We start from the raw sequence: 26,878 nt of genomic DNA, 5'->3' as shown, positions 1-26,878 counted from the left end.
AGAAGAACTTGAGTATATTGCGGTTGAGATCTTCATTTTTTCTTAATTTTCGCACCATGCGGTTTCAACAACTCGAAGCTGCACATCATGCCAGTTGTCACACTCATAACAGCACCCCAGTTCTGGAATTGACCACAGTAATTTGGTGCGCTAAAAATCGTCACAAACTTCTTCTTGGCGAAAAACTCATAACCATCCTCAACCACCATATGTCCTCTGATTATCAAATCAAATTTAAAGTTGGAACAAAAGTCATACACGTTTCGTTTTCCAAACGTATAGGATACACCACGGTCGTTTAAAGCCCATTCAGAGACAGCGGGGTCTGGATCAGACCATAACAAATCAGTTAGCCACCCTTCCTCTGGGATATCGGTCGGCCTCGCGATCTTTTCGATTTGCTTCATATTGGCGAGCTGGGGAGAGATTCCGCCGTGCACGCAGAATATTTTTTCCTGGACAATGGCAGCAAATGGTAGAGTATTGAATACGTCCACAAATTGCTTCCAGGCCTTTGTTGACATCCGGCGCTTGCATTCATCATAGAAACCATACATCTTTGTAACATTAGCGGACTCGTGGTTTCCTCGTAACATAAAAAACCTATCCGGATACTTGATCTTGTAACATAGCAATAATATGATAGTTTCAAGAGACTGTTTACCACGATCAACATAGTCACCGAGGAACAAGTAGTTTGTGTCATGAGGTATACCCGACAACTTCAATACCCGTAATAAATCCGTAAACTGTCCATGAACATCACCAACGATTTTTATGGGAGCCTGAAGACGTAAAAGAGAAGGCTGATCCAGAAAAATCTCTCTTGCGGTAGCACATATCAATTGCACTTCCCATGAATGGAAGGGAAAGTCCCGCGAGTGATAAAACCTCGTTTCCCCAAGGTGCAACAACCTCTCAATGACGTCGTCAACATCCAATGTATCCGCATTGTACGGGTCGTGCGAATTCTTTCTTAATATGACCGGCGGCGTAGAACGAGGATTGGGAATCCTGGTCTTTTTCAATAGTGAAGAGGACACGCAGGAAGGAACTTTCTTTTTATTATTAATAGTTGCACCACTAGAATCATGATCGCGATGGCGATGGAGATGGCGATGGCGATGGTCATGCGGTTGCTGTGCCTGTTGCTCCCCCCGTTCTTCGGCAATCGTCGGCAAACTGCCTCCAGCAGTATTGCTAGTCGTAGCAGAAGACGCAGAGTCCACGCTCGAGGGCAAAGACCCGTTCTTCAACGGCAGCAATCCCGGTGCTTCCAAATATGAATTCGACAAGCTTAGGCCATTATTATCATGTTTCAGCGACAGGCTAGACGAAGAACTCGTAGTAGCACTACTAGAAGCCGTTGAGCTCGAATTCGACCCCAAAAACGCAGAACCCGAAGACTCTGTAGAACTAGAAATATTTTGCATCGCCCGCGCTCCATGCATATCGATCTTCATATCAAAATAAGGACTCCGTCTAGGATGGGGCGTCGACCCAGCCCCATCTGCCCCATTGTCAGTAGTAAGGACATTGTTATTCCTGGCCTTGGAAATAGAGATGTTTTTAATTTGAGTAGGTAGAGACCTACTATCATCAGGATCATTAGGTTCATTAGAGGATTCTTCACTCACTTGCAACTGCTGTTGCTCATTTCCATTCTGTGACTGTTTGTTCGTACTCTGAAATGCATATTGACTATTCTTAGACGGGCTGTTCCCCATTATTCAATCCTCAATATACCACTTGTAAAAGCTTAAAAAAAACTCTGTCTTTATATTCCGATTTCCTTTTTTCCCCTTTTTTCCTTTTCCTTCCTTGCTTAGGTATATATACGACGATTGATCTTATTATATCTCTGTTATCCTCTGATTTGCTGTTTGTACTCTAAATGGCCGTCTTATACATGTGTTGGTTAACAGAAAGGCAACCTTTTAAACAGAAAAGAATCCTGCAATAATTAAGAGTGAAAAAATAAGAAAAAAACTCTAAAAAATACTAAAAAAACACTAAAAAACCTAAAACCCTCCTTGTCCTGCTTGTTAAGAAGTGCTCTTCCACCTGGTAAACCTCTTTAGCTGTCTAGTTGAAGGGGTATAACCGCGAGCAGCTGCGAATGGTCTTTTGGGTTTAAATTGCTTCGATTCGAACTGATTCTTTTTATTTATTCCTTTGTTTTTCTCTTGAAAACAAAAAACCTCACTAAACTTTTTATATACAACAAGATTCCATCAAGAACAGGCCTGTTCTCTTTCTTTTGCTCGCTAGTCTAGGTCTAATTGTGCTATATATATTCTCCTGTCCCTCCTATCAACAAATACCGAACAAAACCCGTTATATAATGCTACTATAAAGCCTTACTTTCTTTACTAACAGGGAGGGAGATATATGGAATAGAGGACTAAGAAAAAAAAGAGTTCTTTTACCGATAAAGTAGCAATAATTTGCGTTTGGCGGACTAGTTCTTGTGTATGGGGGGGAAACAAAAAACAAAGTGTCAGTTATAGTTTTAGTTTCTGTCAGAGAGCCGAGTTGCGTGCCAGTATCAAAAACACGCCTTTGGTGGAACGATTAGTAATGGTAGCGGGGCTTGCGCAGGCTTAATTAGACCCGTAAAAAAAAGCCCGTTTTGTTTCTTCTGGTTGCGGGAAGATCACCACATTTTGAACAATCTCGCACAAACAGCCAACCTGTCCTTTGGTACGGCGGCGCGGTAGGGCGAGGTAGGGTAAGGTATGATTATATAATGAAGGTCTGGGTGGTGTGGATGGTCACGTGTTGTTGAAATGTGGTCCGTGAAAAACGGGTTTTTGGTAAGGGAATAAATATACTGCGAGGCAAGGTACGAAGAGGCAACAGCAGAGCAGCGCAGCGCACGAGAGGCTAGTGGGTTCGTGGTTTCCGATGGACGAACGGCAGGTGGCAAAGGAGGCAGGGTTTGGTTTGGTTTGGTTTGGTTCGGTTGTAATGGTTGCTCAATGAGAGTCAGAGAAGGTCTGAAAAAAAATATTACAAGGAAATTAGGATTCTCGTCTTTCTTTCTACTTACTTGAAATATTAATGGAATTGGAAAATATGAAAAAAAGAAGAGTATTGAGAACAGAGGTAAACTATATATCTATATATATCTAAGGATTGAGAGGATCAGTGGGTGATGAGTCGAACTGAGGCTAGAGAACGGAATGATATGAAGTACATGGAGACGGGTAGTAGTGGGATGCGAGGGCAGGCGGAACGAGAGCGTTCTTCACAGGTGGAGGATGGGGAGGAGGAGGATGGGGCGTTAGTTGAGGAGGAGGAGGAGGAGGAGGAAGAGGAGGAAGAGGAGGAAGAGGAGGAAGAGGAGGAGGAAGGGGAGACACGTTGTGTTTGTGGGGAGTTGGATCCTCCTGATGTCTCTGGTCTGTATATCCAGTGTGAAGAATGTTCTGTTTGGCAGCACGGGTATTGCGTTGGCATTATTGAAGGGGAGAGCACGCCGGATAAGTACTGGTGTGAGCAGTGTAAACCGTCTTTGCATTCTTTGTATACCAATGATTTGGGAAGAAAGCGGTCTAACTACAAGCCCACACAGCAACGGCGTCGGCAGAACAGACGAGTGAAGCGTGGTATGGAGCGGTCAGGCGAGCAGTCGATTGGTGATCCATATGAAGTTTTGCAGGAACCCCAGGGGGTTAAGGAAGAAGAAGAGGAGGAGGAGGAGGAAGAGGAGGAAGATGTGGACTATTCCAAGAGTAAGGAAAATGGTAATAAGTTCGAGCGGAGTGCGAATTCTAGCGATAGGGACATACAGGAGCATAATAATTCCACGAGTAGTAATGAACAAGATGAGAAGAGACTTTTGAATCGGAAAAGGGCCACATTGAGTGCGAGAGAAGAAAAACACTATCAATTAATGTTAGAGAAGGCTATTCGTGAAAGTAGACGTACGTCGCAGCCGGAAGAAATTCTCAAGGCGGAGGACAAGGATTTGTCCGATAAAGAGTTGTCAGATTCAGAGACGTCGCCTACTACAGCGACGTCTACAACGTCTATAGGAACCATTGCCCCAATTCCCGCAGCTAAAAGTGAATCAAACAGACATTCTTCTACGGAGGAACTCGGTGCTACGGCGAGTGCCAGATTTATTTCATCAGGTTCGGTAACTGCGGCGCGCAAGCGTACGCGTGGGAAATCAGTAAATTCCAATTCGTCCTCCGAAGAGGATGTATCTCGTAAACGGTCTAGGAGAGGTAGTTCTAGAAAATCTGCTGGTGCATCATTGCAGCGATCCTCCTCTATGTCTAATGGGAATATTTCTAATGGCAGTGATAATACAAACAATGGGGACGTCAGTATAAATAAGCCAATAAAGCCTAGGCTTCCCAGTCATAGGACTAGTATATCCGAGATGAAGAGAAGGATAAGTGCCATATTGGAATTCCTGTCGCGAACACAAGTGGAATTCTCACAGAATGAATTGGGGAAAGAACAATTAGTTCAGTTTGTTGAGAATGATGAATTTATATCGAAGATCAACACTATATTCAAGGATTATGATCAATCACTAAAGATGATGGATTCTTTAACTAGGAAGTTATTGCTATGGGAGCAAAAATATGCTGATAAGGGGTCAGCAACTTAAAGGTTCTATCTACTACTATAATAAATCATAAAAAAAGAGAAATAGTAACATGTAACATAACATATGTATAATTTTTACTTTATATATAACATTTGAAGTTGATAATAGTGGGGTATTTGTTTAATATATATATATATATACCGAATTCATTGGAAACATGGAATGTGCTAGGTCTTATAATAAGTCTGAAAGTTCTGTGTCTTTACCTGAAGTGCAAAATATATCCTCAAAATCCCTTAAGAAATCTTCTGTCCGAAGAACATCATTACCGCCCAAAACCACACGTAAGCTACCGTTCTGAGCCTTCATTGTTTCATTAAATTGATGAACCACACGAGCTTCATCTAGCGTTACACCACCAACCATAAATATAATGACATCTTGGATTGGTGATACGTTATGAGGCCCATTATGGTCGACGCTCCGTAATCTTTCGGTCGGTAACTTATTTTTCGAAAGTTCACCCAATAAGCGGGCCAACTCCGGTGTATGTTGCATATATACATTTTCTGCGTTGTTCCGACTTATCTTGTTAAACTTCTTACTCAAACCACTGATCAAATCATTTTCTTGAGGCTTCTTACTCGAAGCTGCAGACATGCCACAGGTGGCTTTAAACTTATGGAAAATTGCCACTTCCTGGGGTGAACACGCAACTCTCAGAATGCTTTCAACTTGCCGCGTTTTCTGCGTTTCGCTGGTATTCCTTAATGCGTATATACATGCCAACTTCGTCTTGTAGTAAGATTTCAAGTTTGGACTTTGCAACAACTTGAGCATTTCCTGGTAGTCATTGTTGTTATCATCATGGGCCGACAGGTTCTGTTCCAATTCACTTAATTGCCAAATATCTCTAAGCTGTAGTTGGCTGTCTAATTCGCTTAATATGGCCATATGTTTCGATACATTGCTGGAAAGTTTCTTGAACTCTGGGAATTTCTCAATAAACCTTTTAATATCCTCAATAGTATTTATTTGGGCGTTAGTATTTGTTTTGGTTTTGTATTGTGTAACGTACTGTTTTACCCGATCTCCTAGATCTCCGAAGTTTAGATACATTGTCTCACGGAAGAACACATCATGTTTAGATGACAAAACTACTTGCTTCAAACTATCTTCCAAATCTGGAACATGCACCAAATCGACAAGATTATCCTTAATACCAATGTACTCATGAACCATCGATTGATATGTCCATGGTTGTAGCAACGGTGTCAATGCATCATTGTAGCGGTCAAGAAGTAGCAAAATGGGGGGAGCGTCCATTCTTGGGAAATCAAATAATGTTTTTACATTCTTGTCTATTTCATATTGTATTTCCTTTGCAAGCTTCCCGCACAATTTGTTGCTAGATTCGTAGTAAATCCTAGGATGTACCTTTAATGACAACAGCAGTGATACAATACCACGTCGAACAGAATCTAGACCTCTTGGATCCCACACAACCGGGTTTGATAGCAGCTTGGACATAGGCAGATTAAGCGAATAAAGATCTTCATTAACAATGTAGTAATCCTGAAAGAGTTCTTCCACTTTTGTAACCACCTCAAAATCATCACATTCAGCTAATCGCTCCAACTGAGTCTTGGTAACTGTATTATTAAAGAATATCTGATACCTGCCATACTTCGGATCTTGCAACTCCTTCAACAAATATTCTATCGTTTCTTGTGTAGGCTTTACATAGCAAATACAGCTTAAATGTCTCATCACATCTCTATCCTCATTCTCAATCGTATCAATCATATAAATTTCTTTATTTAACAACTCTGTCTGCGTTGCAGTCATTGATATAATCTGCGTAGTAGACTTGTCCAGCAACAACACCCGTATACGCGACTGCTCTACAACACTCAATGTCGTACGCACTTGAGGGTTAACCAACCTACCAAGGTAGAAATCTGCTACCTCAAACAAATTCATAACTTCCTGAATCTCTGATTGCTCTTCTATATCAGCGATCTATCTATCGCTTGTTTTTGTCTAATAACAAATGCGAGTTAACTCAACAAGTTTTAACATTTCGTGGAAAACACCTGACTAGTTAAATTCACAACATACTACACCCTTTGAACTGCTAAATACACAAAAGACTTACTATCGTATAATAAGAACACTCTATCGAGGTTGGCCAACGCTCAGTATCCTTTCAAATCACTTCATCGACCTTCTAATGAGCATATTTTGGTTACCCTGCTGCGCCTATTGAGCGGCTTTTTAAGACAGTGAAGAAGTCCAATTCGGTTAAATTAACCGAAAAACGACTTGAATAGGTTGGAAGGAAATACTTCGCTATATTCAAGTTACATGAAGTATATACACTAACACTATTCTCAATTATCATAGTGGTTAGTTATCTAGGGAATAAGTGGACCAGTATAACAAATTTATGTCATCTGGAGCCAGTAGAGGGAGGTCTTCTAGGACAGAAGCTGAGATGAATGCACAAATACCCCATATAAGTACTCCGCATAACTATACTTCGAGTGTGAAGGCTAGGAATAAACGGCTAAAGCAGTTCTCCACTAGATCACGGAGTAGAAGCAATGCTAATTTCAAAGGGTTGTTAAATTTGCATAGGACTACCAGCCATGATGGGACTTTTTATAGGGCGGATGGTGACAGTGGTAGTAATAACAACAATGTTAAGCGCACAAGGAGTTATGATTCATTAAGCAGGAGAAAGGCGATAAGTATATTAAGCATGACAGCATTAACGAGGACTGGGTCGCATCCCGATCAGGGGATAGTCAACTCAGTTTCTGGAAACGGTTCTAATACACTACGTTCTTTGAGACGGTCGAGGAGTAAATCTATTCTCGATTTATACGAAGCAGCCGAAATATATGAAAACCACTCCACGCCTGAGGAAGAAGTGGAATATTTCAGTGAGGAGAACAATGATGATGAGGAGGCAGAAGAGCAGGGGCAAGAGGGCGGTGAGGATGAGGAAGAGGAGGATGGTGATGTGTATGGGCAAATGGGGGAGTCTGCAGTCGGGGATACTATGGAATCGCTTTGTGATGATGCTGAGCTGAAGGTAGCTGAAACAGATTCCAAGCAACCTAATTCAATTCCTGGTTCCGATGAGCCATCTAGGCCTGACAGTTCACGCACGTTAACCAAAGTCCAATTAAGTTACAAACCTCCTTCAAATTTAAGAAATACATTGTTGGATGGAAACGACGAAGATGATAGGATAGAACATGACAAGACTGTGAACGATAATGATAGAATTATACGAGGTGATGATGATCTGCTGGACGCAAAACATGCCATAGTAGAGACTGGACATAGCCTACAAAGACATGGCCCTACGATAGTTGGAAATGGGGATGTTGAGTTTTGTGATTCCGAAGAGGATAAACACAATACTAAGAATGAATCCATTTTGGATGAACAAAGTGAACAATATGTTCCTGATATGATCCTCTCTCAGTCCACTGGTGTGGAAAGACATTTTAACCATACATTGTCACGCCAAAATTCACTGGCTAGTCATGGTGCAATGATAGAAAACGGCATTTACGAGAACCCAAATTACAACCACAACAGCAAATTTGATTATATTAACTCAGATTTATCTAGTTCAATTAAATCGAATGACATTAAGGGTGATGATAAGCCTGTGAAAAAGTTTTCAACCTCTATTTCGAGCTTAACAAGTAATTTACAAGGAAGGCCGCCAACTGCACCAAGATCTGGTCCCAGGCCTAATAATTTGTTAACTCAGAGGCATACACAAAACGCTTTGCTGAGAAATCAACAGCCATCTTTTTTGTTAGATTCTTACCCAAATATAAATTCACACAGGCATGGGTCAAATGTTGGCCCTTTTAACAACTTTTCTCAGTTTCTCCAATCAGGAGATCAAGGTACTGAATCAAGGACTCAACAGAAACTATGGTTACAAAGAGAATCCTCATTTTTGGACCTTTCAGCACAATCATCAAGTTCTGATTCAATTTTCTTAGCGTCTAATATAGAAATTAGAAGGGAATTCGAACGGATTTCTCGCGAATATATGAATGTAAGGAGATTTGGTAATCCTTTAAATGATGCAATGACAAGAGTCATTACACAGCACAAGATTGATGTAAGAAAACATAACAACAAAATATCTCCTCCAGTATCCGACACTACAAGTGGATCGCTTTTCGGTAGTTATCAAAGGAATATGAAAACCTTCAACGAGTTACATCCTGATGTTTGGAATCGTGAACTAGAGATCCAGCAAATTTTAGCTACAATATGGAATGAAAATGCTGCTGAATTTAACAAAGATACAAACCCACTGAATGCAAAGTGTCCTTTCTTACAGCAGTCAACGAATATTTCTAGTCGTACACGCAATACAAACACTCCGCATCATAATCAGAGGTTGATTAATTCGTTACAACCAACTACCAGGGCAGTTAACAGAAGAATGGAAGCAGCTATCAACCAACAGCGGTTATAAGTGTGTCTAATCATATTTTTGATAAGTCGGTTTTTTTAGTTAGAAATTTATACTGATTAAACCAATATGCTAAAAATGAGTATACCCTTCCAATTGTTGAGGACCAATTAAAACGTTAGCACTAAAAGCTCATGTGAGATGTTTTAGATTTTTAATAACTGAGAAGATTGAATGCGAATCATTCTTTACTTTATTATTTCCCCATATCCTAGAAGAACATAAACTATGTATAACATTTACATACCCTATTTCAATGCAATATTAATCTTTGTTACCTGCTTATTGGCAATCACCCGGAACTCTATAATTTGACGCACGACCTTCCTCATAGATCCTATTCAATACTGCTTCAAAAATGCCCTTTTCTTTCAAAACCAAATACTTTCTATACAATATCAATGCAGTATGAGCGTCTTCGATAGAATCATGGTTGCCAGTTTGGATATCTTGATCTAATAATGCATAAGCTAGATACCGCAATGATAGATACCGCCTGCCTTGTAAGAAATACAAAGCTGTATCGCGAGTTTGTTCCTTAGGAACGTGAATATTGATGTTCCTGAAATCATTATATAAACCATGTCCAACAAAAACGCAACCTAATTGTAATAATAACCATATTTTTCTTAGAACAACTCTTCTAGTAACTAACGGCTTATTACTAGTATTTGGATCCAAATCACCGGGTTCAATACCGCTATATTTCGTTAAATAATCTTCAATATGTTTTGTATTGACAATATAGTCATCAATGAATGGAATTCCTGCCTTTTCACCTTCACCTCTCAAGACAGATACCCGTGCCAGAGCTGTTTTAGCAGGCTTTATCAATGTCTTGATACCTTTGCATGAAATTTCAACCTGGTCTTCGCTTAATACAACAAATTCGGCATCCAATGCAACCAGTGACCCCGGTTTAGGCGCTTCACTGACAGTCAAAAGCTCATATTCTTTCCTAATATTTTCCCTAGTTTTATTTGCAAAATAGTCCCTGTATAAAATACTATAGTTAATAGTGTAAAAACTGGCAGGAACAAATGGTTTCATCAATTCTTCTGAATCAGAGTAAAGAGCAATTTCTGGAGTCTTCCACCAATAGGAGATGTTTAGTGCTTCCTCTTCATCTACCTCCTGGACTAGAAAATCATTAAACATATACCACTTATAAGTTTTAATATTTGGTTCAAAAACTTTACAATAGGTAACCAAATGCGACTCAGAAATATAGTCTGAGATACGGGCAACATAACCGTTTAACTCATATTTAAAAATAGCATTTGTAGTTTTTAAATCAGTGGGTTGCAGCTTCAATATTGGTCTGTCCTTAGAAATTGTAGCATAAAACTCTTTAGCTAACCAACCTCTCACAGTTTTAGCTGTTGCCCATTCTTCAGATGTCAAGCTAATATTCAAAGAGAGCAACGGTGGGAGATTACGGGCTGTTTTTTCACATTCAACGGTTTCATTTTTAAAACATTTCTCACACATAGCCTTAAGATGCTTCAACCTGCTCATTGAAGATTCAATGTACGGCAAAATTGTTTGGTTGTTCAATTTTTTGTTAATATACTTGATGTTGTTACTCATTGGACTAGTAACTATCAAGGTAGGAACAATATCAGATTCGCGCACAAAACTGCCGCAGGTTGAGAGAGATCTAGAAGTGACCTGAAGGTCAATACCAAATAGTTCTTCCAACACAATGCTCTGGGTGGTATTGATTTTCATTTGTACCTCCTCAAACAATAGCCTGTTTAACAAAAAACTGTTGAACCTTTGAGGAATGCTTAAAGGGGTTTCAGTACCATTTTGTAGCATATTCTGATTGTTTTCGTCTCCAAGAACCAAATTTTCGAAATTACCACATAAAGAAGGACCTGAAATAGTTGTTGCTGAAGGAGTAGTGGCCTGTGGACCGATAGCATTCAGACCACAAACATCATTTAAAGTATCAGTAATTAATCCTAACTGATGACTCTTTGGAATGGATGCTAATGCTTCTTGGAAGTTGCTGGAGCGACAAATCTCTCCTCCTGCCCTGACCATCATATCATATAGAGCAGCTAACTCTGTAAGCAAAGAGTTATCGCTAAAATTTTCCTGTTTTAGGCAACTTACAAGGAAATTGTAAACTTCTGGAACAAAGCGGTACATTTGTAGTATTGCATTAGTATACAAATTGTCAATATCAGTTTCCAGGCCAGAGTACTTCGTTTTATTAAACGCTTTGAAGTCAAAATCTTGTACTCCAAACCTTCCATAAACCATCTGTAATTTTGTAAATGCTGGTGGAATTTCACTAGGATTAGAAGGTTTATAATGCATCAGCTCCTGCTTATCCTTTCCATCTTCGTCAGTAATTAATAGTTTCTTCTTTCTCTCTCTTAATGATCTATAAGGTGCCGCGACGTTCCTATGTCCATACTTGAATCTATTATATGGCTGAAGTAAGTATTTTGATGAGGATAGATATGCACTTGGTGATCTCGATGTGTTTGGCCTTGAACTGGAGTTTGCAGAAGTTGAAACGTGTTGATTGTTTACACTAGCACCGCTGAGGATAGTGTTTGGAATTTTCATCGAAATAGTACCATCACTCCGGAAAACGGTTTGATGCCATGCAGAAAGTAACTTTTCACTGAAATAGGGCAAACCAACGCTACTCAATGGGTATTCATAATCATCAACAGATACTCTTTCAGGCATAATACCGTCATTGGGGAAATCTGGATATTCAAGTATTGTCGTTGGCGTACTAGTAAACCCTGTCATACCATTGGACCTTGTCCACATGTTTACATTGTTATCTTGTTCAATAAATGCTATGTAGTCGCCGCTAGGTGATAATTGGAACTGTTTTACTGATTGACATGGATGACAATATGGAGTCCTCATTGTTGGATTGGATAAATCAACGAAATCAAAAGCACCCGTTACGGAGGCAATTACAATAACTGTTGGAAGAATTGGATGTAATTGAACAAAATCAGCTCCTATAATATAGCAAGATCCATTTCCCAGATATTCGGGACTTTTTGAAAAAGATATTGGTGGTAACTGCTTCATAATTCGCAAATCATACACGTTTACAAATTGATCTGGATAAAGTACATTAAACCTCTTAGACTTCCCAGATGTCACCAAAGTGTAATCTTTAAAATCCATAGAAGTGATCATTGACGAATGCCCTGAAAAACTCTTAATTAGAGTATTACTATTAGGATCAAGTATGTCAATACCACCGTGTTGCTTCCCAATTGCAATTGTTCTATTACTTGAATGCATAAACTTAATCTTCGAAGGATATTGTACTGTGTTGCTGAGACGGCCTTTCATTAAATCTATGTCTACTATCCCACTAGCTAGATTTGCCCCACCACAATATACATGATTTTGGCTACTGTTACCAAAACACATTGCCTTCATATCACACAACTGTGCTATATCTGCTGATGTAAGATTCAATTTAGTCACACTTCTTCTATTGGCAAAGTTCAGAGAATCAGAACTCAAAGATATTATACCCTGTTTGTGACTTAACATATCAACCACTGGTATTGCTCCAATATGCGCTGTATGTCTTGTATACAATGAATACGATTGATCATAAGATGACACTCTGCCATAAGTATCTCCTGCCCAAAGTAAATTCACTTCCTGATCAAGCAGTATCTTGGTTACATTCTTCTCCTTATTATCATACGCCCAATAGGGTTTCCGTAGATGGTCTGTCAAATCAACTGGAGACTGATAGGATAATTGCCAGTTATTCATCTATATATTATCCTTTAGTATTTTTAAACCCAACCTAAACCAGAGCTAATAAACAAAGTCAAACAGCACTCTAGAACTTACTTTATACTCTTATCCACTAAACTCAGTCTGTATATTTATCTGTTTTTAGTTATTTATCACCCTTGAACCCTTTGTATATTGGTCTACTCGGTTATCAAGGTTCGCTGTCGTATTGCAAGAATCAGCACTGAAATTTTTTTCAAGTTCACGACATTTAGCAGACAACATCAGTTCATTTTAAAGAGAAATTTGTGCTGATTCCAGGATTAAGAACATTATCCAAAGTTTGGAGAGCCGCCAGGTATGTCGCTGGTCAAGATAAGCCATTCTGGGCCCTCCATAGCTGTCAAGTTCGAGCGAGAGTGGTGTATTGTTGGTTATGGACCATATATAAATATTTTCAATTACCATACCGGTGTTGAAGTTAACCAATGCCAGGTTTTCCATAAGAATAAGGTGCATGGAATCAGCATATCTGGTGAACGGGTACTTATATATGGGAGTAGATCGGTTTGTGTTGTGGAATTTGACAAATTGCTTAAGGAACGAGATGTCCTCCGGTATGAAAAGCTCAACCAAGAGTGGATTATTAGTGGTGAATTTAGCCTTGATGGGGAATCATGTTACTTGTTAACTAGTTACAACAAAGTATTGGTTATTAATCTTTGTGGGACGATTTTGGACGTGAAGTTTGTGTATGGAGAACGCTCATTGTTGTACTCGGGATCTATAAAAGTTACACCACAGAAGATATATGTGAATGCGGGAACGGTAATGAGTGGGGTTATTATCTGGACTCTGCACGATCAAAAGAAACTGCATGCATTGAAAGGACATGAGGGGTCTATTTTTGCTGTAACCATGAGTGAAGATGCAAATCTAGTTGCAAGTTGTTCTGATGACCGTTCCATAAAACTCTGGAACTTGCACACTGGTCAACTCCTTTCCACCGTTTGGGGTCATACGGCTAGAATCTGGTCTTTGAAGATCTTTCAGAATGGTAAGAAAGTTATAAGTGTTTCTGAGGATTGTACCTGTAGAGTCTGGGATGTATTGGATAACGAGTTGGTGGAGTGTGATATCTATAATGTTCATTCAATGAAAAGCGTTTGGGGTGTTGATGTTCAAGAGAATGACATGATCGCAGCCACTTCAGGTAATGATGGCAAGATAAACTTGATAGATTTATGTACCAATGATCGACATGGAGATGAGCTTACCTTTTTCTCTGTAAATGATATAGCTGAATGCGGAATTCAGTTCACGCAAAACGAGATCATTAAAGGGTTTTATTGCTTTGAATTTGGCATCATTGCAGTCACATCAGAAGGTCAAATATTAAGGTATCTTAAAGCTACAAATGACTGGGTGTTGTTACTAGTTGATAAAAGACTGAAGAGCTACTCGCTTGTTAGTGGGATCGAAGCGCTAAATGTACTCATAATCTCTAGTAACATATCTGTGCTGCTTTTATTAAGTTTTGATTTAGAGGGTAACATATCTATTCAAAAAGAATACAAACTGCTTAGTATCTCGAAGAGTACAAACTGTCTTGTAAGTACTCATTATAAAAATATACTGGTTGTTGTGGAGTCTCCAAATCCAAGAGATCCTCTTGTATGTCTGGACTTTGATTCCGAAAATTTAGATATGATTCAGGAAGTTCATTTTACTAAACCGTTGAATTTTGCTTCTAGCAGTCTAAATACTTTCGAAGATTATATTTTAATAGGATCACGTTTTGGCACCTTGGCAGTTTTTGATATTCGCGATGTAAGTTATGACTTTATAATCAGGAATATTTGCCCTGGTGATACTACCACGTCTCTCACACATGTTGGAAATTCTATATTTTCTGTCACGAACAGAGATGGATATATGAACTTTTTATCTGTTGATTTTTCCAGTAGGTCCTATAAATTGGTTCATTCAAATAAAATCTCGAAGGGTTTCTTGGAAGGTGGGGAATTCAACTCAGATGGTGATTATATTATTTACGGTTTTAAGTCGAATAGTTTTTATATTTACAATGAAACTAAGCAGCTTGAATTGGCAACTGAAATATGTGGAGGTGCCCATAGGCAATGGAAGCTCTGTTTATTCGAATCGGAATACATGTTTTGCTTTATAAAAGCCTCCACCCTATACATACGGAAGTTTTACAAATCATCTTTTCCGCGTTCATTGAAAAATGGTATTCATGGTAGAGAGATTAGAGATATTTCGATTATGAAAGAGCATTCATATAATAATGGGTACCTGTTTGCAACCGCATCTGAAGATAGCACAATAAAACTTAATCATTTCGATCCCAGATCGGGAAACATTACAATTCATTGGACTGAAAGACAACATGTTGGTGGTATGCAACGCTGTAAATTTATTAATAATAATTTTTTAGTTTCTTGTGGTGCTAAAGAGGAATTGTTTTTGTGGGAAATTACTGAGTCTCCGGAAAGACCATATATTGACTTAAACACCAAATTACCTTTCTCTTCAAATAATCCAGATTTGCGCATTATGGACTTCAGTTATTTGTTTATTGAATCTACTAAAAAGTTCATTTTAGCGACGGTTTATTCGGACAGCAGTGTTAAAATTTGGGTTTATCAACCGAAGACCAAAGAATTCCAGTTGCTTCTCGCTGATTTGTATACATCATGTTGTATCTTAAATGTTTCATTGGTTATCCTTTCAGGCAAGTTGTATTTGCTTATTGCTCCTACCGATGGTCACCTAGTATTATGGGATATTACCAACTATATTCCATTTGAAGTAAACAGGAGTAGGCTGGTAGATAATAATTTGGATGTGTTTACTTTGAAACTACCTGAATATTGTCAAAGAATCAAAGTGCACCAATCGGGTATCAAGGCATTAGATCTTGTTGTTAAAGAAAATGGATTCACTGTATATACTGGTGGCGACGATAATGCCCTGGGTATTTCTTCATTTAAAATAGCCGATGGTGGGACGTTACAGGCTTCTGTTGTATTCTTTGAACCAAACGCTGCTTCTTCTACCATAACCTCTGTACACCTAATAAGAAACCATTCACAGTTACTTGTAACATCCGTAGATCAGATTATCCGTGTCTGGTCCATCGTTGAAAATCGTCTAACGCTTATCGAGAAGCAATACACAACTGTTGCTGATACTGGTTCCTCAGATTTCATCGATTTGTCCGATGATACTTATATCTTGATAGGTGGAGTAGGATTGTCAGCTTGGAATCTAAAGAATTAATAAAAAATAGATAACCTTCATATCCTTTACTGGAGTAACGTACATTAAATTAACATCTAGATATATAAACTATTTACAGTGATAACTTCTGCGTGCAGATAAATGAATAAAGTTGATGCCACTGTGCTATTCCTTGACAAGACCCTCCTTTATAATTGACATTACCGCAATCTCAACCTTGACGCTGCTTATGCTTCTTATTAGATTTACAATAGACATACACCCTACCTTTGCGTCTCACCATGTAACAATCATTGCAAAACTTCTTTACAGAGGTTCTAACTTTGAAGCCTCTAGTAAGAGTTGGAAGCATAAAAGTGGCAGCCGGTTTGCATAACAGTAAATTCGAGCTCAAAGCGGAATATATGGGGGTTCTGGGGACCACACAACGAATAATAGCTTTGAACATCTATATTTGAGCTCGATAATGTTAGTTGAGTCCTCTGATTGCTGAATATGTTGTATAGATTTGATGCCGATGAGTTCTAAAATGATGGAATATTTGAATATTGCCAACGATCATTGTTAACGAGATCAAAGGCTTGAGTCCGGGTAACAAAACTTTGTGGCACAAAATATAAACATTAGAAAAACCGATGTATCTAATATAATGAATGGAAGACTCATTAACATTTGACTCAGCCCAGCATTGGATTTGTTAATAAGCTTAAGTCCAAGATGAGTTCTGAAAAGAGGCATTCGTTACCTCCTAGAAGTATTTTGAAGCAAAAATCTAACTATGACGAAGAAGATCGAACCTCAGATACTCTGCAGATAACATCTCAGATTCAGTTCCCTACTCACGGGTTGACAAAAGAGCAGCTACTTGGTGGAAACAACACTACATCTAGGATTAACACCACACAACTACATTCTAAGCTGAACCGTAGGGTTTCATTTGCTCCTGATGTGACGTTACATAAGTTTGATTTTGTTCCAGAACTTCCTACGAAGATTAGAGAACCTAGGAGGAAGAGCATGCTCAATGCCTTTGAAAGCAATGGGAATGAAAACGATACTATGGAATTTACTAATCCAGTTACTACTGCTTTCAAAAAGGCGACTGATGAAATTAATAAGTCTCCATCATATGAACCTATATTTGACAAGGAGGTTTCCATGGAAATTACTCAGTTGTTCACAAAACATAGTGCCAAGCCAGATGTTGAAAATGATGAATCTAGTATCGTGAAACAAAACGATGAACAATCTTTGGAATTAACTGATGTTCAGACTGTTGGACATCCCAAAGAATTTAATGAACTACACGTTATTAATGAATCTATGGAAATGACAGGGACGCTGGAGTCTGAAAAAGACGACGACCATGCAGAACCACAAATGATTGAAGAATCGATGGAAATAACAGGCCAACAGATTCTGAACGAGGCACAAGATTCGTTTCCGTTACAACAGGAAGAACGAAATACTCCGCCTATTCAAGACGAAACAATTAACAGTGATCTAATGCATTTGACGGATCTGGGTCCAGCTTTGATGGATGGAGAGTACCGTATGAAAGACCAGGAGGAGTCAACGATGCAAATGACAAATATATTTGAACCAGAACTGAATGAAAAAGCTTCTTATGGTGGAGATACGATGGATTTTACAAAAGTAGCAAGACCCCAAGCAATGGGGAATTTTCCCTCCTCCCAAGTTGTTACGTCGACACAGGAAGTTCAGCGGTCAGATTCCAATGACATTCTGTTAAAGGTTTCATCGTCCAAGAGAAGGAAGCTAGCTGATGGTAGCTATATATCTCCAAAGAAGACTAGTGAGGTGCATGAGGAGCTTTCAGATGCTGAGAGACTGTCACCTATTCCTCTTCCAGCGGAGTATTCACCAGATAAAAACGTGAAATCATCTTCAATTATGGTTCTTTCTCCTGAGAAAGGAAGCCGAGATACATTCGAGGAATCCTCATACAAAGAATTTCAAGTTCTTTCTAAGGAGGAAGCCATTGAGCCTATATCCTTAGAAAGTTTTCTTGATGCTACTGGTGTTTCATTTCTCATAGATTTGCAAATAATTGAAAAGATTGAAAAGATTGAATTTAGGTACACGGAAGATATAACAAAAGTATCCACAGCTCAAATTTATAATGCATTGTATTTGCAAATACCGATTTTGGAGATTTACTCTTTCATAGTAAAGGAGCTTTATCGTCGTATACATGATTCTCAGGAGTTGTTTCATGAGGTTCAAGAACAAATATCGAATAATTCTCCACCGCTTCTATTCAGGAGTTATTTTGAATCAAGTGATGAAGTAAAAAAGCTGATGAATGAACAAATTGTATTGATTAAATCATTTGCTAGAATGGAGGCTAAGAAGGTTTGGCTTGAGTGGAGATGCCAACACTTAAAGGGCATCAAGTCAGTTTTGGAAGAAAACTTATCATTGGTGCAGACAGAATATGCGGGCGTCGTAAAACACTTGAATGAAATAAACGATATAAAAGATCGTGTGAAGACCATCGAACAGACTTTGATGAGAGAGCTCCAGACACTGAAAAACGGTGGACCAGTTGTTAGGCATGGTTCCAGCATTGCTGAAAGAATGAAGATCGAAAAGCTAAAACGTGAGCTCTCTGATAATATGGTCAAATTGAATGGATTAGAAGATCTTGAAAAACAGAGAACAATAATTCGTGAGAATAAATCAAAACTGCACTCTCAAATCGCGGCGGTTAAAAAAGAGATTGATTCCCTGAAGGCCTTGCTTAATAGAAAAAAGATCCATTCATCATATGATGTAAAAAAACTGCAGAACATGTTCTCCCAGATTCAGCTATTTACTGGCATCAACTTTGTTAAATTGGTAGGGTCTGAGTTGCATCTTAGCCTAAAAGCCAACAAAGTAAACATCGGCTTCGACTTACTAAAGACCAATAATCCACAAGCAGTCTCAATAACTTTAAATGCGACATCATCCTTCGAGGAAAATATCTTTAAATACATTACAAAGAAACTAAAGCAGAAATCTACCAACGCATTCTCGTTAATTCTAGATTTACAAGCAGAATTATATCTGATAGAAAAACTGAGCGCCGAATTCCAACGACTTCAATACGTATTCCCTTCAAAAATCCTTACCCGCAACGACCATGATCTAACTATCAAGATTACTGACTTTGAAGCTTCCTCGAACTCCAAAGTAATCTATTACATTAACGTCTCAGATTTTATATCTGTCATCAACTCCCCTAATTCAAAAAAGATCTCCGCGCAAGCTCAAATACTCTATGGCGACGACCTCACACAAGCCCTCCTCGAGCAGCACATTAATGCACGCACCAGGAAACTTTTGCCCTGGTTTAAGCACGTCCAAATCTTCCTTTAGGACCCCGTTTTGTGTCTCTCGCCACCCCATCAACCTGTTCATTCCGATACTATCATGTCATACGATACCAAACTTCTTCGTTCAAGCGGTATAATATTTAATCTCTGTTTGTAAATATACAATATCCTATTCCCACACTCTCCTTGGATACCCCTGGTTACCATTTAATGCTATTGCTTGACGCGCATGCGATGCATGGAGCTACATTAATGCGTAGACTTTTCACGTCGTACAAACCTTCTATCCACTTACCCGACCATAGTTCAGAACGAACTTCGTGATTGACAAATTTTTTTTTGAACATTTCTTTAAGGTATAAAGATTGTTTTGATGAAGCATAAAAACACCATCACTCAGGGTGTCCTAGTATAGTGGAATCACGTCAATTCCCAGTTTAGGTGTTTTGTTGTTTTTCAAAATTAGGAACTTAAACTAGGTCTGTGAAGTTTGTGCGTTATTAAGATATTTGTGTGACTTCCCATTAGATTCGGGTAAATTACTCTTCCCTACCGTCCCCGAATTCATAACAATACATTTAATTTAATGTTTGGCGCTAGCTCAGGTGGTAACTCACTATTCAGTGGTATAAATACATCCACCCCGACGTCCACTCCGACTCCGGCAAACACTGTGTTTGCCCTTAACCAGAAACCAAATGGTGGTGTGTTTGGTAATTCTAGTAGCAACAACATTAACAACAATAACCAAAATAACGTGTCAACCCCAAGTCCATCTGGAGGTCTATTTGGCAATAAATTGACGTCTGGTACGGGGCTTTTCAATCAGACTAACCCACAAGGGCAGCAAGCAGGGGGGTTGTCTGGTCAGGGCAATAATACTAGTACCTCGAATCCCAACACAAGCACTTTATTTGGAAGTGTTAATAATGCAACTGCGAGCACACCCTCGGGGGGTATTTTTGGAAATGCAAGTTCTACTAATGTTCCCACCGCCATAAACCCCTTAGGTGCCAACGGTGGTAGTTTATTTGGCAATAACACGATACTTACTAAGAATACTTCTGCATCCCCTGGGGGGCTCTTCGACGGTAAAACGGTAGCCCCTTCCTCCGCGCCAAACGGAGGATTATTTGCGAGTTCTTTGGCAACTGGGACAAATTGCAGCACGGCATCAAGCAAAGCAGGTGTCTTCGATAATAAAGTGGCGGGAGGTACCGATGGGAATGATCAAATTTTTGGTAGAAAGCCCTATAATAATTTGTTTGGTAACGCGTCTTCCCAGCCGCAGATGGCGTTTGGTCAGCCCATCGCCCAGCAGCAGAACACACAACTGCATTCATTAAAATCTAACCCATATGGGCTGCAGTTGACTTCTGTTCCTGTGTCTACCATGCCTGAATCTATAACATCATCCTTGGAAGGTAAGAAGGTAAGCGAATTTCCGTCTGCTGTGGAGAAGAAACGGACGTTTTCAACGTCTTCTGCAGCGCCTCCGCCCCTTCTTGTGAGTAATCAATCCACGTTAATTAGCAAATTAAGCTCCAGATTGAATTCAATCAAAAGCAGAGAAACCACACAAGGACTTTTTTCCCCTTTTAGGAAGGTATTGAATCAGGATACTGTAGAAGCTTCTCAGCGATTAAGAGATCTAAAGTCTCTTGGAAGCAACTCGACGAACATTCCGCAAAGCAAACAATTTCATGCCCTGGTTAAAAGGGCAGATTTATCAGATATGCGAAAGTTGAAGATTGATCCAAATAGGAGTGCCGCTAAAAAGTTACGCTTATTAAGCGGTAACAGTTCGATAACTAAGGTAAAGGTTCTAGGGGAAAATAGAGACGACAGACCTCTCACTTCCGAGGTGTTCACGCTTACAAAAGCCGAGGGGCATTCTACCGAGGATAATTCTGAAACGCGATACGATATTGAATTTGCCGGAAAGGATAACCCAAATGATGAATACTGGTGTTCCCCGTCTATCGAACAATTACAGAAGTTACCAATTAAACAATTGTCTGCTATTCCAAATTTTGTCATTGGTCGTAAGCGGTACGGCAGCATCTCTTTCGATTTAGACGTTGATTTAACGGATTTTAAAGATGATTTTCGAGGTAACTTGTTTGGGAGAGTTATTGCATTCAATGAAAACAAAACAGTTGAAGTGTATCCTGATGATTCCATCAAGCCGTCAATCGGACAAGGCCTGAATGTTCCAGCAACAATATCCTTAGAACGTATCTACCCTGTCGAGAAGAGAACAAACCAGCCAATTACGGGAACATCTGAGATCTCAAAAGTTCAGTACTTTGTTAAAAGGTTAAAATGCATGAGGGAAATGGAGTTTATATCTTATAAGCCATATGGTGGTATTTGGACTTTTAAGGTGAAACATTTCAGTATTTGGGGGCTGATAAATGATTCAGACGTCGAAGTTGACGAAGAAGAATTAGAAGCAGCCAAACAAGAAGAAATTAAGCAGCGGATTGTTGCAATCCCAAAAAGGTCCGCATTTGCTAAGAATAATGACGGTTTTGTTCCCGGCACGTTTGATCAAATTGTGCGGATCCCATCTGATGGTGATGTTGATATGAGTAGCTCCATAAAAGACGATCTATCCGTTAATTCCGTAATGTTTGCTAATTTTGAGGAAAATTCTGAAGCCATGCCGGAGTTTCTGGAAGAAAAACCATATGAACCATCAGATGTTGAAGAGGATGACTTTGAAGGTTTAGAAGTGGATCCAAGATTGGAAGTTTCATCTAATTGGCAAAAACAGTTAAAGTTAGCTGGTGATTCCTACAAATCTGTGTTTGCTCCCCCTGCTTCATTGAAGAAGGCCGGGCATGTGGAGGATATTCTTTTCAAGCCATTCAAACAGAATATGGAAGCCTATAAATATATTCAGAGAAAGATGAAGCTATCTTCGCATCAAAATATTGCGAAGTTCAATAATGATTCTACACTAGTTGTCAAAGGTGCAACAAATAAATCAAATTGGTATAAACATCGCCTGGCATCTACTTTGCATACCTATAAGTCATCAATAGATATTGTTTTTAAAAAATCTTTGAAAACGGCTATTCTTGAGTCAAGGGGTAACAATTATCCTATTATAAAGGGATGGTCACTAACATTTACCGACATTGCCAAAGCCTATGAAAAATTTGATCAAGAGTATAGAATATGGAAACTAGCCTCGGTTTTATTTGATACCGTTACATTAGAAGAAGATATTGAACAAGAAGAGGTTAGGCAAGTCTTAATTAAAAAGCAAAGATATGAAATGTTATGTGACTGGATTGTGTGCGAGATTGAATCCGAAATAGAAGCCAAATTAGCGAAATCTAGAGGTATCGAAACAATATTTTTACATTTGGTTAAGAGAGATATAACTAGAGCAACAAATGCTGCTATTGCTAGTAATAATCATCATTTGGCTGTGCTAGTTACTCTGCTAGGTTCTAATGATCCATTTGTAAGGGATTTGGCAAAGTCTCAACTTGCAAAGTGGAAGGAAGTTGGTGCTAAGGTGGATTCTAACATTGTGAAGATCTATCAATTATTGACCGGCTCTCCTTTTGCCGCTTCCACTATGATCAGTGTATCTGCAGAGCTATCTTGGTTGGCAAATTTTGGACTCCAGATATTTTACGGCAATATTGATGTGTTGTCTTTAGAAGAACTGGTTATTTCTAGTTTAAAGAACACCTTTGTCAGAAACGCTCCTCCTAAGAATGATATTGTTGCCAGTATTTTGCAGTTATATTGCCCAGATATTAGTCCAGATGTGTTAATAGGTAACTTAAAAATATACCAAAAATCACTTGACGTTCACCTACCGTGGTTCTTTGTTCAGATATTAAGCCACTATAATATCTCAGGCGAACTACGTGATCGTATAACTCTACAGTTTGTGGAACAACTAAAAATTGAAGGTATGCGCAACGAAGCCCTTTTTGTGTTATGCTTCCTACAAGATGATCGTGTTGCCAAGCAACAAGTTAACTTTTTGATTAGTTCAGAAATAACCTTTTTTTCAAATGCTCCCAACTCTGAATTATTATCAAGATTGAAAATTCCAGAGAACATCTATTACCAATTTTTGGCTTTATATGACAAGTATAACAAAAATCATCTCTCTGAAGCAAGAAATTTACTCAAGGCTAAAATGTTTTCTGCCGCGGAAAAAGTAGTAATTACCAACGTTGCGCCAAGGTTAATATTAGATGGAACCAGTAAGAATTTACTGATTCTGCATAAACTTCTACAAGAATTCCCTTCTTATGAAATGGATTCCTGGTCTAAAGGATTGGGAATTTTTGAAAAATATTCAAATATTGTATTGGATAATAATGATGATAAAGAGTTGTTGATGAAATTAGTTAATGAGTTACCAATTTTATTCAATGAATTTTCCACATATAGGGAAGTATCTGTTGTATGTTGTGCCATATCTAAGAAGGTTTGCCATATATTTTTGGAAAAGTATAGAGAATCATTGGAAGCCTCCATTCTCAGGGATAGGTTGCTTGCATTGCCTCTAGGGCAACCAGAAACTTTATATTTAAAACGTTCCCTCGCCTCATTGTAGAATAGATGACTTAAGTACCATCATGTATCATAATCGAAAATGAATATAAAGAAAATAGAGTTTACAGAATAAAGAAGCATAAATATTCAGGAAACAAATGCGCCGACATATGCTCATTGTAACTATATGCATATTAACATGAAAGGATGAAGATCATTTACAAATGGAGGGAGAGGGGGGGGGGGGGCTGTAGTTAACTAAAAATCCCCAACAGCATCCCGTAATGATTCCACCACATTAAGAATGGCATTGGAGGCTGGACTGTCGGGGAAAATATCCAAAAAGCTTTCCCCTCTATCGCAGCACTGACCAATACGTGAATCTATAGGTACAGAACCAAGAAATTTGATACCCAACTCTTTGCATAATGCTTTGCCACCGCCTGTAGTTGGTTTGAAAATGGTAGACTCACCTTTGCAGTTTGGGCATACGAACCCACTCATATTTTCGACTAATCCTAATATCTTAATACCTGCCTTCTTGCAAAAGTTAATTTCTTTCCTTACATCAAGTAAAGCAACTTCCTGAGGAGTGGTTACTATTAGAGCGCCATCAATACCAGATTCTTTCATAAAGTTGTTAACAGAAATATGCTCGTCCGATGTACCTGGAGGAGTATCTATGATCAAATAATCAAGATCATCCCAATATACATCCTTTAAAAACCGCTTTATTAACGCATTCTTCTTTGAACCTCTCCATATAATTGCTGAGTCGTCGTCTGGTAACATTAACTGTATAGATATCGTAGCCAAATTATCTGCCACATATACGGGCGTCCAGCCTACACTAGACTCATGCACAATCTCCTTCACACATCCAAGCATGTGCGGCAACGAAGGTCCACATATATCCAAATCCATCGCACCAACTTGTAACTCTTCATCTGCAGACAAAGCCCAACTTAGCATGCTAGTAAAAGTCGATTTACCAACACCCCCCTTTCCTGACAGAACCAATATTTTATGCTTGATATTTGAAAGATTATCTGTTATTAAAGGAATGTCAGGATCAGGACCCTTGGGTAAAGATTCGCATATCTCTTTATTTGCACAACCTTGGCAAGCATCACCTTTCCCTGCATTTTCGGATTCCGGACCAGGACAATGCTCAGGCTCAGGCTCCTTAAGTTCATAAGCATTGTTATACACCTCGTTCTTGTCTAAAACCTCTGTCATCTCCTAAAAATGCTTCTGCTGCTACCTTAAAGCGTTACTATTGTATACTTGCTCAATCTTTAAACAAAAGTGGTGATGATGACTAAAAAACATTTCAACTTGATTTTTCATGTATAATTTTTCAAAGTTTGTAAGCCATCATCAATGTCAAATATTCCACAAGGCGGTCATTTTACAAAATTATCAAAACGCAGAACGATGAAGGTTTAAGGAATAAAAGGAACGGAAGAGTTAAACACTTCTTTTGCTTCTAATATTCGTTAGTTCGTTAGTTATCAACCAGACCACTTAATAGTGTACCAAAAAGAAGGCTTTTGAGTTCAACAGCTATATATAATGAATATAAAAACAGAGAATAGTAAATGCTTCTATGTGAAGATATTCGAACACGGTGAGGTCTTTAAAACATTGGGAGTATATACTGAAGAATCGGATTTATTGATTGATACTCGCAACAAGTTAATAGGTGTTGATGGAAGAGAAACAAAATGGGATTTGGATTCAAAGCCGTTTCTTGATTTTATTCACGAAAGGTACGAATCACCCGACGTTATATATAGAGATTGGCTAGTCATCGAACGCTGTGGACGATGGGTGCTCGAAGAAACAGACTATACAGATGCACATCATCCGAGCAAAATGCTTACTGAGCTCCGTGAATATGATTTACCGCAGATTGGAAGTTATGATCTTCCACACTTGCCTTCGGATCATGCATGGACTCTTCGATGTGTCATTGCGGACCTGGCACGAATGTGGCGCCTTAGCGAAGACAAGTGTGCATTACTCAAAGAGGAACTATCTAAAACTAAAAAAGCATCGATAGCTTTAATTAATTCAAAAAAAGCTAAAATCAGGCAACTATCAGCTGCAATCGAATCCAAGGGTTACTCGCCCTCGCCGTCCCCCCCCTCTGCAGACTTACCGGATAGCTCCATAATGCACAAATTCGCATCGACAGACACGTCCAGCAGTGCACCAAGAATCGAAGCCTCACCACATCCCTCTCCCAAACTCCTGAAATCCAATTTTGAGACTCCCAGAATCCCCCAGCCTGACGATTTCGAATTCAGAGGAATTAATAAATCAATCTCCCCATTAAAATACCAATTGGACCTGTCGGCAACCACAACCCCTACTACACACCCTGACCTCGCGTCTCCTCATGCCCCTACGTCTCCTCCTCCGCCCCAAACCCCAACAAATAATACCTCACTTCAACCCGCAGTGTCCATCCATCCAAAGATTATCCACACCTCATCAACCACCCACCTCACCAAACCCACATCCCATTCTCTCGCGCCGTACCATCCGCCTGACGCTGTCACAGATCCTGTGACGGAATCAGAAACGGCCTCCGACACAGAAACCGAATGATCCCCCACCAACCGTGGGACTCCCTACCATCCTCCCTCCAGCCCAATGCCTGCTCAGCCGGAAAATATCTTCAGCAGTTCACCCAACCCTTCCCAATGACTCGCAACAGCCACTCACCGTACAAAAACTACCCATTCTTGCGTAAAACTACTCTATCTACATCCTCCCCACACCCACACGACCACCTATATATCCATTATCGCTCAATCCTGCTAAACTACACGTGTTACATCCTGTGGCGGCGAAACTAAACTATTCTTGACCATTTTTGCGGCATTGTACAAAAAAAACTTGGCTGCA

General features: G+C 39.2%; 11 protein-coding genes across 11 annotated transcripts; 6 read left to right on the top strand and 5 right to left on the bottom strand.

Moving 5' to 3' along the window:
* Positions 1-32: 32 nt before the first annotated feature.
* Positions 33-1,727, bottom strand: PPQ1 (protein-serine/threonine phosphatase; the record flags this gene model as incomplete). Its single annotated transcript, XM_003644760.1, has 1 exon — positions 33-1,727. One exon carries the CDS (start codon positions 1,725-1,727, stop codon positions 33-35), a length of 1,695 nt encoding a protein of 564 aa, XP_003644808.1.
* Positions 1,728-3,157: 1,430 nt separating this feature from the next.
* On the top strand, positions 3,158-4,627 carry CTI6 (Cti6p; the record flags this gene model as incomplete). The annotated part of the gene is made up of 1 exon (XM_003644759.1): positions 3,158-4,627. The coding sequence occupies one exon, from the start codon at positions 3,158-3,160 to the stop codon at positions 4,625-4,627; it is 1,470 nt and encodes a 489-aa protein (XP_003644807.1).
* Positions 4,628-4,801: 174 nt separating this feature from the next.
* Positions 4,802-6,550, bottom strand: VPS45 (Vps45p; the record flags this gene model as incomplete). Its single annotated transcript, XM_003644758.1, has 1 exon — positions 4,802-6,550. The coding sequence occupies one exon, from the start codon at positions 6,548-6,550 to the stop codon at positions 4,802-4,804; it is 1,749 nt and encodes a 582-aa protein (XP_003644806.1).
* Positions 6,551-7,016: 466 nt separating this feature from the next.
* On the top strand, positions 7,017-9,086 carry TCO89 (Tco89p; the record flags this gene model as incomplete). Its single annotated transcript, XM_003644757.1, has 1 exon — positions 7,017-9,086. One exon carries the CDS (start codon positions 7,017-7,019, stop codon positions 9,084-9,086), a length of 2,070 nt encoding a protein of 689 aa, XP_003644805.1.
* Positions 9,087-9,365: 279 nt separating this feature from the next.
* On the bottom strand, positions 9,366-12,860 carry PAN2 (poly(A)-specific ribonuclease; the record flags this gene model as incomplete). Its single annotated transcript, XM_003644756.1, has 1 exon — positions 9,366-12,860. The coding sequence occupies one exon, from the start codon at positions 12,858-12,860 to the stop codon at positions 9,366-9,368; it is 3,495 nt and encodes a 1,164-aa protein (XP_003644804.1).
* Positions 12,861-13,184: 324 nt separating this feature from the next.
* On the top strand, positions 13,185-16,127 carry RTT10 (tRNA (34-2'-O)-methyltransferase regulator RTT10; the record flags this gene model as incomplete). Its single annotated transcript, XM_003644755.1, has 1 exon — positions 13,185-16,127. The coding sequence occupies one exon, from the start codon at positions 13,185-13,187 to the stop codon at positions 16,125-16,127; it is 2,943 nt and encodes a 980-aa protein (XP_003644803.1).
* Positions 16,128-16,299: 172 nt separating this feature from the next.
* Positions 16,300-16,536, bottom strand: RTC6 (mitochondrial 54S ribosomal protein bL36m; the record flags this gene model as incomplete). The annotated part of the gene is made up of 1 exon (XM_003644754.1): positions 16,300-16,536. One exon carries the CDS (start codon positions 16,534-16,536, stop codon positions 16,300-16,302), a length of 237 nt encoding a protein of 78 aa, XP_003644802.1.
* A 269-nt stretch (positions 16,537-16,805) lies between these two features.
* Positions 16,806-19,472, top strand: SPC105 (kinetochore-microtubule binding complex subunit SPC105; the record flags this gene model as incomplete). The annotated part of the gene is made up of 1 exon (XM_003644753.1): positions 16,806-19,472. One exon carries the CDS (start codon positions 16,806-16,808, stop codon positions 19,470-19,472), a length of 2,667 nt encoding a protein of 888 aa, XP_003644801.1.
* A 543-nt stretch (positions 19,473-20,015) lies between these two features.
* Positions 20,016-24,023, top strand: NUP145 (nucleocytoplasmic transporter NUP145; the record flags this gene model as incomplete). The annotated part of the gene is made up of 1 exon (XM_003644752.1): positions 20,016-24,023. The coding sequence occupies one exon, from the start codon at positions 20,016-20,018 to the stop codon at positions 24,021-24,023; it is 4,008 nt and encodes a 1,335-aa protein (XP_003644800.1).
* A 197-nt stretch (positions 24,024-24,220) lies between these two features.
* NBP35 (Fe-S cluster-binding ATPase) lies at positions 24,221-25,201 on the bottom strand (the record flags this gene model as incomplete). The annotated part of the gene is made up of 1 exon (XM_003644751.1): positions 24,221-25,201. The coding sequence occupies one exon, from the start codon at positions 25,199-25,201 to the stop codon at positions 24,221-24,223; it is 981 nt and encodes a 326-aa protein (XP_003644799.1).
* Positions 25,202-25,537: 336 nt separating this feature from the next.
* On the top strand, positions 25,538-26,578 carry Ecym_2234 (uncharacterized protein; the record flags this gene model as incomplete). Its single annotated transcript, XM_003644750.1, has 1 exon — positions 25,538-26,578. One exon carries the CDS (start codon positions 25,538-25,540, stop codon positions 26,576-26,578), a length of 1,041 nt encoding a protein of 346 aa, XP_003644798.1.
* Between the last annotated feature and the right edge of the window lie 300 nt (positions 26,579-26,878).

The sequence above is a fragment of the Eremothecium cymbalariae genome, chromosome 2, assembly GCF_000235365.1.
Source record: "Eremothecium cymbalariae DBVPG#7215 chromosome 2, complete sequence".
Taxonomy (NCBI): Eukaryota; Fungi; Ascomycota; class Saccharomycetes; order Saccharomycetales; family Saccharomycetaceae; genus Eremothecium; species Eremothecium cymbalariae.
This window is presented reverse-complemented; position numbering and strand designations above follow the sequence as displayed.